Source organism: Calliphora vicina, chromosome 1 (assembly GCF_958450345.1).
Source record: "Calliphora vicina chromosome 1, idCalVici1.1, whole genome shotgun sequence".
Classification (NCBI taxonomy): Eukaryota; Metazoa; Arthropoda; class Insecta; order Diptera; family Calliphoridae; genus Calliphora; species Calliphora vicina.
In genome coordinates this window covers 90,772,892-90,793,072 of record NC_088780.1, presented here as the reverse complement: position 1 = coordinate 90,793,072, position 20,181 = coordinate 90,772,892, and the positions used below count along the sequence as shown (strand labels likewise).

Here is a 20,181-nt window from a genome sequence, read left to right as displayed (position 1 = left end):
ATTATTATCAAAGCAATGCCCACCAAGTAATTATTTGATGTAGTGGTAAAACCACTCGATACCATGGTATGTATTAGGGTGATCGATTCTTCGACATTTTTTAGAAACCGGTTTTCGGTTTCTTCGAAAAATTGCAATTTAATATAAACCGGTTTCGGTTTTTGTTTAATAACCGGTTAACCGTTTTTTTGAAAAAATATTAAAACGCCTAGAAATAAGAACAAAAAAAAGTTTTATTTATTAAAATAGTAGTGATTAAATCAAATTTGAACCATTTTAAAATTAATATTTGATTTTTTCTAAAAGTGAGTGGTTAATATTTTTGATATTTTATGAATTTTATTTTATTTCAAATGTCAACAACTATGTTAGGTTTTTAGAAAACAAATTGATAAAAAAACAAGTAAGAAAGTATGGTCGGTCAAGCCCGACCATATAATAATCTACACTAAGTAAAAGAGCAAAAACATTTTTTTTTTTTAAATTTCAATAATTTATATTTTTGAGTGATTTTCGGAAGTGGGCCTTATATGGGGGCTATGACCAATTATGGACCGATCACCATTAAATTAGGTAGTGTGATTTGTGTCTATATAAAAGTTTACTATGTTGAATTTTGTGAGTATACCAACATTTTTAAGTGATTTATGCAAGTTAAAGTGATTTTCGGAAGCGGGTCTATATGGGAGCTATGACTAATTATGGACCGATCGTAACAAAATTTGGTGACATGAATTTTGTATATATAAAACTTATTTAGAGCGCAATTTGTGGACCGATAAAGTCCAATTTCGGAAGGACATTTGTATGGGGGCTAGGTGAAATAATGGACCGATTTCAGCCAGTTTCAATAGGCTTGGTCCTATTGAATCGACCTTGCAGAGTAAAGGTCGCAATTTTGAAGATATTTCGATCAAATTTGGTACATGTTATTTTTTTGGCCCAAGGACCAAGCCTATTGAAATTGGCTGAAATAGGTCCATTATTTCACCTAGCCCGCATACAAATGTCCTTCCGAAATTGTACTTTATCGGTCATAAATGTTTAATTTATATATGTATCTCCACAAATTCCGCTCCCAATAAGTTTTATATATACAAAATTCATGTCACCAAATTTTGTTACGATCGGTCCATAATTAGTCATAGCTCCCATATAGACCCGCTTCCGAAAATCACTTTAACGTGCATAAATCGCTTAAAAATGTTGGTATACTCACAAAATTCAACATAGTTAAATTTAATATAGACATAAATCACACGACCTAATTTCATGGTGATCGGTCCATAATTGGCCATAGCTCCCATATAAGGCCCACTTCCGAAAATCTCTCATGAATATAAATTATTGATATTTTAAAAGAAAAATATTTTTACTCATTTACTTGGTGTAGGGTATTATATGGTCGGGCTTGACCGACCATAGTTTCTTACTTGTTTTTTTCTGTTTTCGTACACATATGCATTTCAAGAGAAATTATTTTTCTCTTTTACTACTTTTCACTTGAAAACCATGGCAGGACTAAAAATGTACAATTATTATAAATTATTTTCTCAATTATAATTTCCTTAAAATGTCAAATACATATAAACTACAGAAAACTTAGAAAATAATTAAAGCAAACGTCAACAATCAAATAATTTTCCTATATATTTTCAGTGTAAACAATAGGTCTGTTCATTTACTTTCCCAGTAAATACTTGCAACGAGAGAATAAAATCAAAATCTACAAAATTACTCTCTTAAATTCTCAATAATAGTAAAAAGTAAATGAACGCTTTTCCAGTAACAATAGTTTTATACACACAATTTTCTTATTTTATTCCTTTTAAAATCTATAAATACTCACATTTTCTTCAATTTTATTGATACCACAATAATAAAATTGTAAATAAATAAACAATAACACAAAACATATGAAATATATGCTGCTAACTATTACGAGTTCAAAATAGAACTTGTAATCAGTGTTGCCACAACCTCAAAATTTTTGTAACCAAGTTTGTTTAAAAAAATAACCAAAATGCTAAAAAAGTAACCAAAAAAAATTTATTGGAAACGTCATGTTTTTATGCATCAAGATAAATTTTATGTCAAGATTTCCCTATTTACAATATTATGAAAATTAGTTCTTAATCACAAAATATTCAGAAAAATCTACCAGAATAATTTGTAATTAAATATATTTTTTTATTTTTCTATTTTACACAATTATTTTTACTGAATGTATCTTTTAATTGAATCTTTTAATTTTTTAAAAATGTACTTCATGAAAAATCTGACTTGAGCATCTTGTGTTTGTTGATGACTGAGGTAATGTCGGGTTAAGGAGAAGAAAATTTTACATGATATTTGGTTGTTGGGCGTGAGATTTGCGCAACTAAATTGCCTAGTGTGAAAGGCGTCATAGCTGTTCAAATATTACACTTTTTCTGTGGTTTTGCTGAACATTTTTCATTTTAAAAATATCTGCATGCAGCCTGTGACATATGCTATTGGTAATTTTCAAGAATGATAAAATAAAGATTACGCCATCACGCGCACATAATTAAAACTTTCTGCGCATGTAGAACTCACGCAAACTGTGTTCCTATTGGTTAATAGTCAAGTAATTGTAATTCTAAGTTTGCCAACTCTGACATAATACATAAAATGTTTCGCCAGAAATTGTAGTTTTCACATATGAAACAGATTTGGCAACCCTTAAAATGGAATATCTACGTCATCTAATGGGAAATCGTGCGCAAGACGTAATCTTTAGTTTATCATTCTAAACAAATAGCTAAGGTTGAAGCTAGGTAACTAAATATTATATTTAAACTTTCTTGTTCACATATTTTTAATTTTATTCAATTTAAAGAATCGATCAGGGGAACAAAATTGACAAATTATTTTGGTGCAGCGAAAAATATAATTGAAAACACATATGTGGGACATTTATTTTTAAAACTTTCTTTATTTTTTTGGGCAGCTCTTGTTTTTAAAATATCGCGGTTTTAATTTGTTTGGTTATTCTATATGTATTTATTGGTTAAATATTGCATAAATTGAATAAAATGTATAAATAAATCTGATACAAAACAAGTAAGAAAGTATGGTCGGGCTTGACCAATTGTGTAGATACATATATAAATTAAACATTTATGACCGATAAAGTCCAATTTCGAGAGGACATTTGTATGAGGGCTAGGTGAAATAATGAACAATAATAATAAATAATGCACAAACGCATTATACCCTCCCCACTATGGTGGTGTAGGGCATAAAAATAGTAGTGTAATACTCTACCTTTGATAAACATTTTAAGATATTTTCACCAAAAATGCTGCGTATCATGTAAATACAAAAATCAAATGTATATTGCTGTAGTTAGATTTAAATGTGTATTAAGAAATAAGATCTAATTACCTAAAAAATTAATTTACAAAAAAAATATTTTTTTGGGATGTAAAATTTGGGTGTATTATCTAAATATTTCATTACATTTTTAAATAATTTTTCACTTTAATTGAAAACTATGTTCACTATAATGTGCAGTATTAAATTTTTATTTAGAATTTTCGAAATACAACATTTTATTGAGGATAAAGCTAAAATAGTCAAATTTCAACATTCTTGAAATATCAGACAAATATTCCAAAACATCTACCAGAATTACTATACTCAAAAGAAAAATGTTTATGTAGACCAGTATCATGGTAAAAAAATTTCATATTCTAAGTTGTAGTACCCAAAACTTAGAGGAGAAAGACCAAAAAATCGGATAAGTAATGTGAAACGGCGATATTTCGAAAACGCGAGCAGACTGGAAAAACAAGTTTAACATAGTACTGAGGGTTCATCAACTCTTACAAAACGAAATTTAAATTTTCGGCACCAAAATTTCAGTTCCGCTGTGTAATTAAACCAATATTGGGAACTCATTAACATTCCTAAATCACAATAATCGTAAATATCTTTTAAAAAATGTTTCTTTCTCAAATCTTTTGATATAATTTCAAAGAGCTTGAATTGCCAATCACGATAGATATAATTTGTTTATGAAAACTCTCAAGTAAAATTATACATCTACTACAAGTATTAACACATATTTAGTCTTAGACTAAATATACGATCTCGTTAGGATCGTATATTGAAAAATCTGTCTATAACAAAATGTTTTGAAAAAAGTACCAAAATGAAAAATAAATACACATCTACACATCAGGAATAAAAATAACCAATTTTGGTTATAAATAACCAAAACGGCAACACTGCTTGTAAAAGTTTGCAACGAGAGAACACTCTCTAAAATTTATACGCTCATAATTTGTTCTCTACTTGCTAGTTTTTTGAGTTAATGAACTCTTTTCCAGTAACAATTGTTACTAATTAGTAACAACTTTTAGTTATTGAACATAGCTAATATTACAATTTTTCATATTAAATTTAATTTAAAATTAATGTTTATTTTATGAATTTTTCACGATGTCGAATGAAAAATGATTCGAACAAATTTGTATGAAAACGATTCAAAAGAATTTTAAAAACTGATTATTTTTCATACAAATTTTTTCGACTCATTTTTCATTCGATATCTTGGAACAGGCAGTTAGTGTTTGTAAATGTTCTATTGGACAAAACTATGTGAAATTTGTGAAATGTCCAGCAGATAAAATAAAAGATTTTAGTGGAGCATCTAAAGAAACAATCTAATTGATATATATATAAATGAAATGGTCCATGTATGTAATAGCATCACTTGAGAACGGCTGAAGCGATTTGGCTGATTTATTTTTATTCGTTGCGAAATTTTCAGGAGATGGTTTGTAAAGAAAAAAAATTCAAAAATTCCGGGTATAACTCGGAAATTTTTGTTTTTTTTAAGTCCAGTCAACTGTAATAAAATAGCTCCCTAAAGTATGCAGTACAAATTTAGATATTTTATTTGCAAATAAATAAGAACAGGCAGGTGTATGTGGGTTGGTGAAACTTGAATAACTAACATTAGTAAATGCTACCGGGCGAAGCCGGTCGGGTCAACTAGTATTTTATATTGCTTCGTTTAGTTTTCGAAATAATGACAAAAACAATATTTGCTTGTATAGTAGAGAAACATGGAGCGGAAACTAGAAAAAAACTCAAAAAAAAATCACACATAAGAGAATTGTTTCTGTAATTAAAAATAGCAGATTTTCAAAATAATAAAAAACTTATTAAACATTTCACCAAAACTACCAGCTCTAAATCTAAACATACATCCTACAACAATCTTCAATGGAATCATACAATACATATGTATGTATTGTAAACTTGAACTTGTCTGCCATGATGTCTTAATTAACATGCAGTCAGCCAGCCACCCAGTAAGCATACTTTTTAAAGAACCTGCTGCACAACACAAACAACTTTCACTCCACAATACATCCATGTCTAACCAAACGAGTGTGCAATCAAAGCAAATAAAACCATTTTTTTTCTCCTTTAGCGTAATAAGTGCTGTCCATAAACAATGTGTACGTACACATTCACTCCGTTCACATCATACGTCATGTGGTGGCAGTAGAATATTAAAGGCTCCAAATACAAACAAATAAATTCAAGGGGCAACAAAAAACAAAAAAAAGACACACACAACAGAAAACAAAACACAAGAATAAATGCTGGAATTACGAGTGTATGCAGTCAAGGGAAAACCATGTACAACGGAAACCGGATACGATAAAACGGCAGGAGATTGTAATGAACTTTCCACAGCGTTGGACACACGGCAATAAACCCTAAGCATTTTATTAATTTTTTTCTTCTTTTGTTTCATGTTAGATAAACAATCATAAGCAATGCTGGAACAGCAGCAATAGCAATCGTACCACAAATAAGAAAAGACAAAGCCAATGTTTATTGTTGTTGCTGTTATTTTAATAACAATAACGCCAGCAATAAGTGTCATTGTTGTGAATTATTTACAATTGTTGGTTTTTAGTTGTTGTCTTTAGTAAACAAGATTGTGGAGATTATGAAAATTATAAGAGCCGTAATAACAAACGTAACAAGTAAGAGTATTTTATTCGAATATACAGAATCTTATCTGGTTCTCTCGATTTGGTTAGTTTTGTATTTTCTATTAATGGAAACTATCAGTGGTAAAGATTCATGCATTCAAAATATGTATACTGGTAAGTCCAAATAATGTTTCGGGTACAAAAGTTCTAGGACTTTTAATAGACGTCGGACATTTTGCCCGTTTGCAATACCAAACGTTTCAGGTCAACAAAAAATATTTTTGAGAAAATTGGCATAGCGAGATCGTCTTAAAATGAATGAAAAAATCAATATGCCCACCATATTTATGGTGGGCATATGTAAGAGTTTTGTATAATTATGGATCGATTGAGACAAATTTGGGATTAATTTTTGATCAATATCGATATTTATGCCCGATAATGCATTTTTCTGATATGTGCGCATGGAAGCTATGTCATAAAATGTTGTGCGTTGATATCTATCAGAAATTTTTAAGTTTAATTTTGTTAAAGTCGACTTTATTTTAAAATAGAACTTTTGTTTTTTTCGTAGCATAAGAAATATTTTAAAAAAACTTTCGAAATTTTCCAAACTCATACATTCAAATGAATGAAAATATTTTTCAATGAATGTAAATAAAAACAAGTAAGAAAGTATGGTCGGTCAAGCCCGACCATATAATACCCTACACTAAGTAAAAGAGCAAAAACATTATTCTTTTAAAATTTCAATAATTTATATTTTTGAGTGATTTTCGGAAGTGGGCCATATATGAGGGCTATGACCAATTATGGACCGATCACCATGAAATTAGGTCGTGTGATTTATGTCTATATGAAAGTTAACTATGTTGAATTTTGTGTGTATACCAACATTTTTAAGCGATTTATGCATGTTAAAGTGATTTTCGGAAGCGGGTCTATATGGGAGCTATGACTAAATATGTCCCGATCGTAATAAAATTTGGTGACATGAAGTTTGTATATATAAAACATATTTGGAGCGGAATTTGTGGGGATACATATATAAATTAAACATTTATGAGCGATAAAGTCCAATTTCGGAAGGACATTTGTATGTATGTGAAATAATGGACCGATTTCAGCCAGTTTCAACAGGCTTGGTCCTTGGGCCGAAAAAATAATATGTACCAAATTCGATCGAAATATCTTTAAAATTGCGACCTGTACTCTGCGCACAAGGTTTACATGGACAGCCAGCCAGCCAACCAGACGGACGGACGGGCGGACGGAAATCAGAATCAGAAAGTGATTCTAAGTCGATCGGTATAATTTAGGTTTTAGACTAATATTTTTGGGCGTTATAAACATCTGCACAAACGCATAATACCCTCCCCACTATGGTGGTTAGGGTATAAAAAGAAATTTAAAAAAAATTAAAAAAAATCAAAATGTACATAAAAGTTCAAAACAAAAAGCTTATTTTAAAATAATAAAACTAAATTTTAAATTTGTTTTATGGTATGAAATTTAAAATAATAGTCAACTTTAAGGAATTAAAATTGACTTTAATTCTTTTGTGATTAGGCTGTATACGGATCGTCCAAAAACTTTCGTTTTGAGATTTATTTTTACATAGAACTTATATCTCACATTTTGGTCCATAACTCAGGTTCACCTTGACCAATGTTGCCCATTTTCAACACCGAATATATCTGATCGAAGGAAGGATTAAGGGGGAAAATTGCACCCCCCTCAATCCTTCCTTCGAGTCCAACAACAGCCGGACAGATATACGGACATAGCTAGATCATCTTAGAATCTATTTACTTGGTTCAAAGGCCAATATTTCGATATATTACATGCGGAATAACAAACACAATATAACTCCCAAGTTTTTGTTTGTGGGTATAAAAATATAAACACACTGCACAGTGGGGCAGAATGAAAATTTTTTGGAAGTAAATCTGGCATTTCTAAATGGCTGGTCCGATCGGCAAGTAAAGTTTTTAAACACGTGCCATTTTTTATCCGATTTCAAAGATTTTTATATTTTTGGAAAGCACTTGGAAAGCTGGTGCTATTTATCTCTTAGAATTTTCAAGTTATAAGCATTTCAAAATTTAAATTTTATAATTTTGCATTACCGCTTTTATAAAAACCGAATACACTTGAATTTTTTTGTTAGTTAGACAAGACATTATTTTTTTGGGCGAAAAGGTGACATAACTCTTTTTTTATTAAAAAAAAAACATTATTTAAAAACATATACAGCCCAATTCTAAATAATCCCAGGGAATAAAGTTCCCTGGGAATTAATATTTCCCAAGAATAAAATCCTCCTATTCTAAACAGTTTGGGAAGGGAGAGAGAATTCGAATTTTCGAAATCAGTTGTTTTTCGTCAACTGTTTTGTTTTGTGTAAAACTTTGAAAATAATTTTTAGGAACAACAAACGCAAAAAGATTATTGAAATAAAAAATTATAAAAAACGGAAAAAGAAAAAATGTTCAGTAGCGTTTGTGATTAATGTTGCTGAAATAGAAAACACTGAAATACAGCAGATAAATATGAAGAAGCAAAGCATAGAAAGAGAAAGCTTCGGGATGCCGGCAACCCACTTGATTTGTCACAGACTTTGTAAGACTTTGGGACACATGTCCGCTTAATAGCTCCTTCTAATAACAAACACTTATCCTACAACAGAAAGGGTTACTACAGTTTGAATGTGATGCTGGTAAGTTTATGTTCTGTTTAATGACGAATAACTGATTTTTAAACAATAATTGTTTTTTACAAGTTGCGGATTCTGTATGTTGATGCCTCCCAACCATGTGCGTGCCACGACTCTTATATTTGAAATCTAAGCGAGTTGCGAGCTTATCTTGAGCAAGAATACCTTATAATCGGCTGCAATTATTGGCTTCTTGGTAAATTTTTTAGTTGCATCAGACTGCATTCATAAATTTTTAATGCAGACATTCTCTGGAACCGTGGATTCTGACCACTCATAGACGTCCTCAGGATGGGTCCGTGGAGATAAAATTCAATGAAGCTCACTCCAAATGCCGCAATGTGATTGAAAATTTAGATACTCTTAGCGTTCAAGATAGCGATGTGTTACCCTTAGCTTCACCGCAATATTTGGCCGAAAATACATTTGAATTCATTTATTTATTTCAAAAACATATTTTATTTAGTATGATTCAAAACAAATAATTTAGGTTTGTTTTATTTGATGCTGTTTGATCTTACAAAACACTTGTAAGAGTAAACACGTCAAACAAATTTTGTTCTAAAAAAAGTGATTACGCTTTTTTGAGCAAATATTTGCCATGTGTGACCCTACCTTTAGAGTTGATTTTTTTTGCTCGAAAAAATTTACCACTGATTTGACTAAAAATGTTTTAATTATCTTTACGTTCAAAAATATTGGGCAAAATGTAATACAATAATTGACTATGACCACAAGGAATTTATTTATAGCAGAGGGGGAGAATTGGATTCCGTTATAAGAGAAATCATACCAGTCAAGATCACACAACATAGCGTTGCATTTTTTTGCTCGCAACTGTATGTATGTAGAAAAAATTACAAAACTAAAACAAAAATAACTATTATATCAAGTACAATTACATAGTTATCGAAAGAATTTCCATCTGCTTTCGGTTTGTGTTTTTCGACCTATAAGTAATGATAAATTACGATTGTTAACACATTTTTTTAAACAAATGTTTAATACTTACACTTTGAATTTTTTGGGGAGATTTTTCCCAAATTTTTTCACCACATTCTCCCATTTTTTGACTTTTGTAATACCTACTGTTTTTCCCGGGGAAGATATTCCCATTTCGAAGTTCATTTAGAATAAGGGAAAAGAGAAAAATTTCACGGGGAGATTTTGTTTAGAATAAGGGAATAGGGAAAAGGGAATAAACTCTCAGGGAATTGTTATTTATAGTTGGGGTGATAATAATTTGATGTTTTTCTATAAAGTATCTTTACGGCGATCATTTTGGTATCTTTACGAAGAACATGTCCTATTTTTCGAATATGTCGTAATTTGACCTATTTTATATCAAAATTTCAACTTTAGGACACATCCATAAGATGGGATCAGAAAACGAATAGCAGCTTTGGAAACACTGATGCGTTCCCTATTTATCCCCAAAGTTTTTTCCCAGCCCTGAAGGAAATGTGTATCCTATGGGCAAAATTGTAAAAAAATACCATTTTCTGGATTTTCGCTCCAATTTTTAGGAATTATGGGATTCCCTTTGACCTCTTGACAAGTTTTTTTACATCTTGTTATTTAGAATGGCATATTTAAAAAACTTTGAAAATTTCATTGAGTTTTATGAATGAATATAGCCAGTGCTCTCCAAAAATATAAAAATCTTTGAAATCGGATGGGAAACAAAAAAATGGCACGTGTTTAAAAAATGTTAACATGTCGAAGATATCCCCATATCGCCGTCCCTGGAGTATTTGAAGGGCCCAGTTTAATAACTTAAACTCGAATACTCCATGGCTGCGCCCACGTGGATCCCGATTGGATTAGTCGTTTAGAATAGCCAGATTTATTTCCAAAAAATTTTGATTCAGCCCCACTGTGGAACCCTGCATAGCCCCATTCTGAACTGTATATGCTTTTAGTCGTGGAATGGCTCATATTTAAAGAAAATTTTTCGAAAATTCAATTTTTGAGATATTCTTTTTTCTAAGAAAACCTTGAAAATCTACGATTCATTATCGTTAATATATTTATTTATTTATTTATTAATTTATAAAGATCGTGATTTTTTGAACTTTAAAGAAAGTGAAGGCGAAATGAATTCTTTAACTACAATTGCTCTATATTACATATTTAAATTAAAAAGAAACTATATTAAATAGCTGATTTAATTTACAAAATTCTTTAAACATTTTTTTCTTTTAGGGAAAACTGAATTAAATTTTTAAAAAGCAAGAAAACGAACCTTTCATTGCAATTGAATAAATCTATTGTAAAAATAAACGTCTTTAAGAAAATGTACAAGAATACATACAAATTTAGTTAGATACAAAGAAATCTTTATTTGAAGCATAATGTCCGTATCTAACATTTACATCATCGTCACCGTCACCATCATGCGCATCGTCATCGTAAGCGTCTTTATCATTATTATTATACTCGTAACGTTGTAGTGGCATTTGTGTCGTCTTGGTTGTGGCCATCAAACATTGTCTTCATTTTCATCACCAGCGGCATCTTCTTTACTTGTGTAACAATTTTAACGTCTCGTCCGTCTACTATTAATGTCAAAGTAAAAGATTTTCTATATGTGTGTTTGAGTGTGTTTCTTGAGATTTCTTTTGTTTTTGTTATTGTTTGTGTTTGTGTTTGCGTTTGTTTATTATATTTTGATGAAACGCCTTAGGGGACGTTTGTTGTTTGGCAGATCCCCTTCTTCCTCTAGATTTCCCATGTGTTCAGTGTATGTTTTGGGTTTGTGTTATTTTTGGCGGAATAAAGTTAATGTGTCCAAGAAAAAGAAACATTTATTTAGGCGGAATTTGAGACAGAAGTTGCTTGCCTTTTGATGGCAACACAAATACACACATTCTTACTAATACTTCAAGAAAATATTCAATATTCTGTCCTTATTGAATATTCCCTTTAGGCCTGGTCACTTTGGAAATGAAGAAAAAGGAAGCCTAATAAAATATGTACGCAAGATGACTTTAAAAGACAGATTTTTTTTTAAAAAAAGTAATAAAAACAGGAGCAAAATCCTTGAATATTAAAGTACAGGAAGTGAAATATACAAATAGCCACTTTCTGCTTGAATAAATTACTTTGAAACAAGTAAATTTCTAAAATCTGTGGAGAATCAGCAAGTATATCCGGCATCATAGTTACTAATTCGGGTACAACAGAAGCCGCAAGCGAAAAGAGATTTGGTAGATTTAATTTTTTATACAAAAAACGAAAGCTTTCTATAAGTTCACATATAGTTAATTTCATACACAACTATAGGTAAAAATGGCACTGTTGGATTCTAGAGCATTCAACCGAATTGACCACCATTTTTCCCAAAACAACCTTCCGTGGAATTGAATTTTCTTTAATATTATTGGGTTTTCTTCAAATTTTAATTAACATCTCTACTTAATTTTTGATTTAATAAGCAAAACATTGCCAATTCAAAATTAAAAAAAATAAAATATTTATTTTTTGCGAACAAAATCTAATGGAAATTGAAGCCATTCCGATACAAATGACAAATCGTGACAGTTTTGTATATAACCGAAATTAGATATCCAGCCATTTTATCTCTTTATATTAAATTTTTATTGCATTTTTTATTTGTATCCAATTACATTTTAAAACCAAAGACATCTTTTGGCTTTTTAATGAAGTTTGCATTTTTCAAATTGAATAATTTGTTCTAGGCGGGAATTCTCGGGATCTCGATAAATTTAAAAATGAATACCGATTTCCCGGGAAAAGAAAAACTCTACATTTAATCCAACTACAAGTCTTTTACAAACTTCTATATTGCACCAAAGACGAAGCCTATTGAATTTGGTTGGATAGAAATGCACTATATAGAAAATAGTTATGCTCTTATAAATACCTTATTTATATAGGTATCCAAATCAAATTCAGTACAAATAAATTCTATATAAGTCGAACTCGCATTACCAAATTTTGTGATGATCGGTCCATAATTCGTCAGCTCCCAATAAGACCCACTTTCGAAGCTAATTTTAACGAGTATAGTATATATACCCAGCAAAAACTTACATTGAAAAGTAATGAGTTAAAAAGCTAATATACCTACTATTCACTACTTACACAATAGCTTTTTAACTCATTATTTTAACACGGTGATGTCATTAGAGGCAAGTACTTACCACCCTGGCTTACAAATAGGCAGTTAAATAAGTTGTTTTGTTGTAGAGTTATTTATAGAATTTTGTATTTGCAAACAAAAAATAAAAACAAGTAAGAGTACTGTATTCGGCCGTTCCGAATCTTAAATACCCTCCACCTAAATATGATGGTATAACAACTGAAATAATATACTCAACAATTGTTAGAAAGTTTACGTTTAAGTTTAGTTATTTCAAATGTACAAAAAATGTTATCTAATTCAGCAATTTATAATTAAAATTCCTATTAGAACAATTCATATCTTAAATAATTAGTTAATACGTTTGGATCAACATTTTTCCTTTTTAACCTCAAGTGAAGAAACGGAGTATACAAATATATTTAGACAATTTTCAAGATATTGGGTTGTGGGACTTATGTATATGGGAGCTAAGACCTATCATGATTCGATTGTCATAAAATATTTAAACGTGATTTTTATGTATTTATATTGGAGCTGTGGCCAATTACAATTCACAAAATTCAGTAGTATTACAAATTACTGATCTGTGTACTGTTTTGGTTCAATATATGGAAGCTATGACCAGAGTATTTGAGGGCTATTTTTGTATAATTTCATATAAACAACGCTATTAACAAGAGTGTACTTTATTATGCCGAATTATGGACCAATATTTAAAAAATCTTGTAGTACGATTCTTGGATAGAAATTACTGTAAAGTTTTGGTTCAGTACAGATTATTTTGGATATTTGAGCAGGTTAATGTGTTTTCCGGAAGTGGTTCTTATATGGAGGCTATGAACAATTATGGGCCTCTCATCGTAACATTTGGTACATCGCCTTTTGTATATATTGAACAAATTTGTTTCGAATTTCAACCTGATAACTAATTTGTAAGAAATTTGTGAGGATTTTCGAGAGTGAACCTTATATGGGAGCTATGGTTAAATATGGACCGATATTCACAAAATCCAATAGTATGACTGCTGGATAAAAATCACTGATCTGTACGTAATTTCATTTTGATATCCATTTGTTTTAAATATTTATTAAGTTCAATATCTTTTTTTGGAAATGGGCCTTATAGCGGAGCTATGACCAATTATAGGCCAATCTGCGTAATATTTGGTACAGCATGATAGAGGTATTTATAAGAGATTTTTGAGTACTTAACTGATTTTCGGAAGTGGACCTTATATGGGAACTATGGTCAAATATGGACCGATATTCACAAAATCCTGTAGTATGATTTCTATATTTAAATTACGGATCTGTGTAAAATTTTGTTTTGATATTGATATTTTTTAGATATTTGTGTTTTTCGGAAGAGGTCCTTATATGGGAGCTATAACCAATTATGGGCCGATTTTCATAGAATTAGGTATAGCGATTTTGATATATGTGAGGACTATCTGTGATGAATTCAAACTTAATAGCGATATTTATAAGACATTTATGCTTATTTAAGTGATTTTAGGAAGTGAATTTTATATGGGGGCTATGGTCAAATATAGGCCGATTCACAAAAAAATTGGTGTGGTTATTTTCTTAAGCACGACACTTATTTGTCCTGAATTTTGTGTGCTTAGTTATTTTATTGTGCATCAAATAATGGTTTTCACTCAGTAGTACTATATTATTTTCTGTTTTTCTAAAAATAAACATGCAATAAAATAAATGATCAAATTAAGAAAAAGTAACTGATTATTTATTTTGTTTGTTTACTTTGTTTTTTAGATTTTAGCTCATAAACAAGTACTTATGTATCTGATTATATTCCAGCAATTACTAAACTTCTTATATGTAATACAGGTATGTAGTAGTGATTGAAAAGTAAGCTGTTCAGTAATTGCAAGTCATTAACAAGTTTTTGCTGGGTAGTATTTTTAAAAATTTTGGTATTCAAATAAAATGCAACACAAATAGGTTTCACATATACAGAAGACATGACACGTAATTTTACGGAGATTGGTCCATAATTAGTCATAGCTACCATATACATTTTAAAAGAAAACTGTTTATAATTATCTTCCCGGTGTAGGGTATCACATGGTCGCACTTGACCTACCGCAAATATATCCATATTTACTTGTATATGAGTTTTTGTCTTCGTAGAATAGCGCTATCATATTCGCAGGTATGACCAAAACAATATAAAAATTTTAATGACAGTTTCAAAACTCCATTTTCAAATTTTTAAAAAAAGTTGTTAAAAAAACTTCAGAAATATTTTTGTGCCGATTTTGATGAAACTTAAGAAAAATATAACATGAAATCTAGTATTTATAACAACAGCACAAAAATGGAAATTAACCCTTAATGACACTTAAGGTTAAAATGACCTCATACTTTTAAAATCATAAAAATCTTTGTCAATTTCAATAGTGCTTATCAAAATTTGATTTTTATAGGAAGCAAACTTAAAAATATTGTATTGTGTATTAGAAATATTGAAAAATTTGACCTTTGACCTTCACGATTTAAGTTTTAACGTTTTTCAATTTTAGTAAAACTTTCAGAGTATATTTAGAATAATCTAGACTATAATGTTCTGAATATGTTTTACTTAAAATTCATAACAGTAAGGAAATTGAGCTCATTCGCCAAAAAATGGTCAAAAAATTATTTTTTCTCGAAAATCGCAAAATTTATATCGCAGGTACGGAAAAACTATAGGAGGCATTGTTATACTTTTTCACATTTGTATTCCCTATTATGTTGTCAATAAACCCCCATGTGATGATCAAAAAATTCTGAAATTCGTTTAACAAAATTTTTAAAAATTTGAACATGGAGTTTTGAAACTGCCGTTAAAAAAATTTTATTTTTTTGGTCATACCTGCGAATAGGTTTACGGTATCCTACGAAGACAAAACACATATATAAGTAAATTTAGATATATTTTAAGTAAAAATGTGCTTTTATTTAAAAAAAATCCGATTTACCAAAAAATATGCAGAATGATTTGTTTACCAATATTCAGTAAACTGGGGGGTGAGACTAACAAAAATCATTTATTCTTATTTAGTTATTTAACATTGTAATGTGTCTTCCATCGATTTCAACGATGATGTACTCTTACATGCATATGTACGATGGTGTACCAATAAGTCTGTGACTTTTTGAATGAATCGCAGGTTTTTGTATAAAAAAATCATTTGAATTTACAACATGGTCTCCTTTCAACTATATAAAATTTGTAGAACGTTTCTTAAATTTTTTTTTATACTTTCCAAAAAATTTGATTTGTCGAGGTCATCAAAATAGGTATTTGTTTGTGAGATGATTTCATCGTTGGACTCTAATCTAACTCTCTTTTCCGCCGATCGATTTTTTCAGTTTTGGAAATCAGTAATAGTTAGTCGGGGCTAAATACAGATAATAGGGCGGATGAGCTAGCAATTTGTAGCATAATTCATGGAGTTTTGTCATGGAAACTGCACATGATTCCACCATTGCCTTTGTGGTCGATTGTGAGCACACTGAACTATTTGAGATTCCTATGGCTTCCACAATCTCCGATCTGCCAATATAGAGACCTCAACTGGGCGTCCAGAATGTTCAGCATCTTCCGTGATTGTACGGACACAACGAAATTTAGTAAACCACTTTTTTTACCATTTAAATGGATGGTGCAGAGTTCCCGTAGTACAAGTATTTATCAAGCATAGCCTTGGTTGGAGTGATGTTTTTTTGTTTCGCAAAAAATTCTCCTCAAGTCAAACAGTAGTATGTGAAACCGATATGTATACTAGATAGAATGCGATCATAAAGATATGAATGTTTATGATGGAATTCATGTTTAGACTGATGTTGTGTTAATCATAGAGGTGATAAAATGGCTGAGAAATGATATACATTAGCCTCGTTTGTATTTTTCAAAATACAAAAAAAACAACTTCGTTTTATATGGGAAATTCTAAGAAGAAACCCATCAAAAAACATTGCTTGATCGCAGACATCATTGAAAACAAATAAATTGAAATTTGTTGAACGTTTCACATATTGATAGAGGATGTTAATGCCAAAAGTCGTCACATCGACTTTTATATTAACAACTGAGATGAGCAAGATTTTCTCCTTATCTACTATCATATCATAAAGCTGAATTATGCGAGAAAACGTCAAAAAGTCACTGTCAGTTTGGCCGAAAATGTCTGCCATGTTGTTTCCGCCCAAATATGTTACCCTTTTTGACCATTCTTTTGAAGTCATCGAAAAAAGGTATATCAAATTTAGTCCAATAAAATATTCCTTATCCAAAATCCTAATTTCTTGTTTTTCATTTGTTTCATTTGTTTCATTTTCATATTCCATACATTTTCTACTGGGGTTTTGCGATTCGACTGAGCAAACAAGATAAAACAATTGGGTTTTATTTTGTTTGATCGATTGGCTCAGAGATTGATTGATTCGATATTCCCACTAGATTCCAACTCTAATTATTCAACTTAACATTTGGTCCTTCGAACCGGATTGGAAGTTAGCTACAACAAACTCTCTCTGAGAATTTTTCATTGGATTACTTAAGCCCACATATATACATTGATCTACATACATACTCTTCAAAAGGTACGTTTTTGTTTTTTGCTTTAGTCTCAAAAGTGCATTAACATAGACATCAGAAGAACTGTTTCTTTATCATTTTATTTTTGATATTGCTACACGAGGTAGCCGCCATAAAACTTAATGAAAATTGATTTACTGAATAAGACAAAACAACGAAACCCAACGAAAATCAACGAAATCTACGAAATAGAAACAAAAAAAAATAATAAAAAATACAAAAACAAAGTCTAAGCTATTTCTGTGGGGAAAATAAGAACAATTATTTTTGGCCTGGATAAAAACCCTTTTCACTACAGTCAACTCTACGTAAGTCAACAAATTATTCCATTAAGAAAGTACAATATTACCCATTTTTTAAACCGAAAGTGAAAAGTGTGAAATTATTTAACAAATGCATGTATCATAGTTGCTGGATATTGTAATCACCTTTGTTTCCCCTCATTATATATTCTCCCTTTGTTCGATCCTTTACCTTCTTTTCAGGTCTCCAATAGTATGTATGTAAAAAATTCCATTCTCCTTTAATAGCTATCTTTTTAAGTTCTCTTAAATGCGAACATTTTATTCAACACTCTTGAGCATTTTCATACTCTTGTAATTTTGTTCCATTTCTACAGTTTCAACACTCTTGTGATATAAACTTAATGTTAAAGTCTCTTACACTTTCAACATTATATTTCTCTTACAACTTTAACATTATCACTCAAGAGTTTCGGCAACTATTCCATTAAACTTTTTCTTTGAATATCTCTCTTAATATATTGGTGTGATCTTTCACTCATTCATGCTATTCCAGTTGTGATTGATTCAGTGTTGCCGAGGAACAGTACTATAAACCTTACCTAGTAACATAACAAATTCCTAAGAATAATAGGAAAGAAACCCCATAAAATATTTTAATTTTTTATTACATTTAATAAGCTAATAAATAATAGTAAATATCAATACGATTTTCTTGTACTTCAAAAAATAGATATTCAAAGAAATTTGTTACCTTCCAATTATTTTCTATTATTTATTATTAATACATTTGTTCGCTTTCCTATTGATTAATTAGGAACGTTATTTTTTCTGAAATTTTGTTTGGGTATAAAGTTCATTCAGTTTAAAACGTTACCATGCTTTTCACTTTTCCCATTTCGTTCAAGTTAAAGCATATCGACAACACTGTTTTAATTTGTGTGGTATTATTTCTCTCATTTCCAATTGTTCGTTTATTTATTTGGAAATATTGAGCGACAAACCAATTGTATATGGAAAATACAATAGGTCTGTTCGATTGAGTCTTACTTTCTTTAAATTATGTTAATAAATTGAATTTAAAAATTTCTCTTGAATCGTTTTTCAAAATATAATTTTAGTTCAAATATAAATTAAAGTTACTATATGATAATTCCAAACTAATAGCACCACTTAAGGGTATATAATTGCTAAAAAAGATTTCGTTACACAAATTTGTGTGAAAAGAACAATAATAGAATTAATTTCTGCTAGACTTTTATTTTCCATTTCACTTATCATTACTAGTCGGGTTGGTTATTAGCACAATTTCAACAAGTTATTTAATTTTTTTTCTAACGATTACAATATTTAAATAACTCAAGTGTACGAACCGACCTATTATTTCAATAGTCTACTGGAATATTACTTTAGTTTCCAATAAAGTAAAAGGTTAATGACCCTTAACTTAATGTGTTTCCCATAACAGCTGATACGTACTACAGTATTTTGAATAGATTCAATGTTTCGTTTTTTCAGAAGTTTCAATATATGCATTGTTCTAAAATTAAACTAACTTACATTTGATATTGGTGTTACCAAACTCGTAATTCCAGTTTAATTATTGCTTTTACAACATATTTTTTTTAATTATCTTAGCTGTATTGAACAAAAACTGTTTTTCTTAAGATCATTAAAATTGTTTGTTCGAGTTCTTGTCGAATTTTACTATCTTACTTAAGTTTAGTAAAATTTTGGGGGTTTCTTGTGTATTAATAACATTTGTCAAAGTTTACGACTATTTACGATATTCAATAATTTCTAGATCAATTTATTAGATATGTAGACAGTATTGTCGAGTTCGAAGCAGATTTGAACAACAACGAGTATCCACTGACTTCGCATCATGCTCTCGAAGTACATCGTTACGAGCTTAAGTCAAACTGGAGTCGAGTAAAGGTAGCTTACGACAAATTCTTACTTGAAGCCGAAAAAGAACACGATAATACTGATGATCCCTTAGATTTAGAATCATTCAAAACGAAGTATAAGAGGACTTATACAACATACTGCAACTGTTTGACGAAATTGTCCGAAATGTCAGATGCACTTCATGACCGATCCACACACCGTCCCGAGTTGGTTCTACCTCTGGATAATATTCCTGTACGTCCAAGTACGTCTCGCGAACTTGAGACCCATGATGCCTATCCTTCCGAAACACATGGGCTTCATTTACCTCCCATCGAAATCGAAACATTCAACGGTGATTATGCTTCTTGGCCCACCTTCCGTGACCTGTTCACGGCGATAGTTTCTAATTCCAGGGCAAGTAATGTTGAGAAATTGTTTTTCTTAACCCAGAAGACAAAAGGTGAGGCGAAAGAAATTGTACAACAAAGTCCTCTAACTAATCAAGGTTTCGATTTGGCGTGGAATAATCTGTGTTTGCGATTCGAAAACCGAAGGGTCCTGGTGAACGGACAATTAAAAGTTTTGTTTAATCTTCAATCAATTAATTCAGAATCAGGCAAGGCTCTCAAGCAGTT

The 20,181-nt window shown here is 30.4% G+C and overlaps 1 protein-coding gene across 1 annotated transcript in view; it reads left to right on the top strand.

Annotated features, from left to right (window-relative positions):
- The window catches only part of LOC135951499 (uncharacterized), an 88,875-nt gene that overhangs the window by 64,196 nt on the left and 4,498 nt on the right, over positions 1 to 20,181 (top strand). The window contains exon 2 of the mRNA XM_065501160.1: positions 19,458 to 20,078. Coding sequence (XP_065357232.1) covers positions 19,458 to 20,078 — 621 coding nt within the window. The remainder of the gene's footprint in view (positions 1 to 19,457; positions 20,079 to 20,181) is intronic.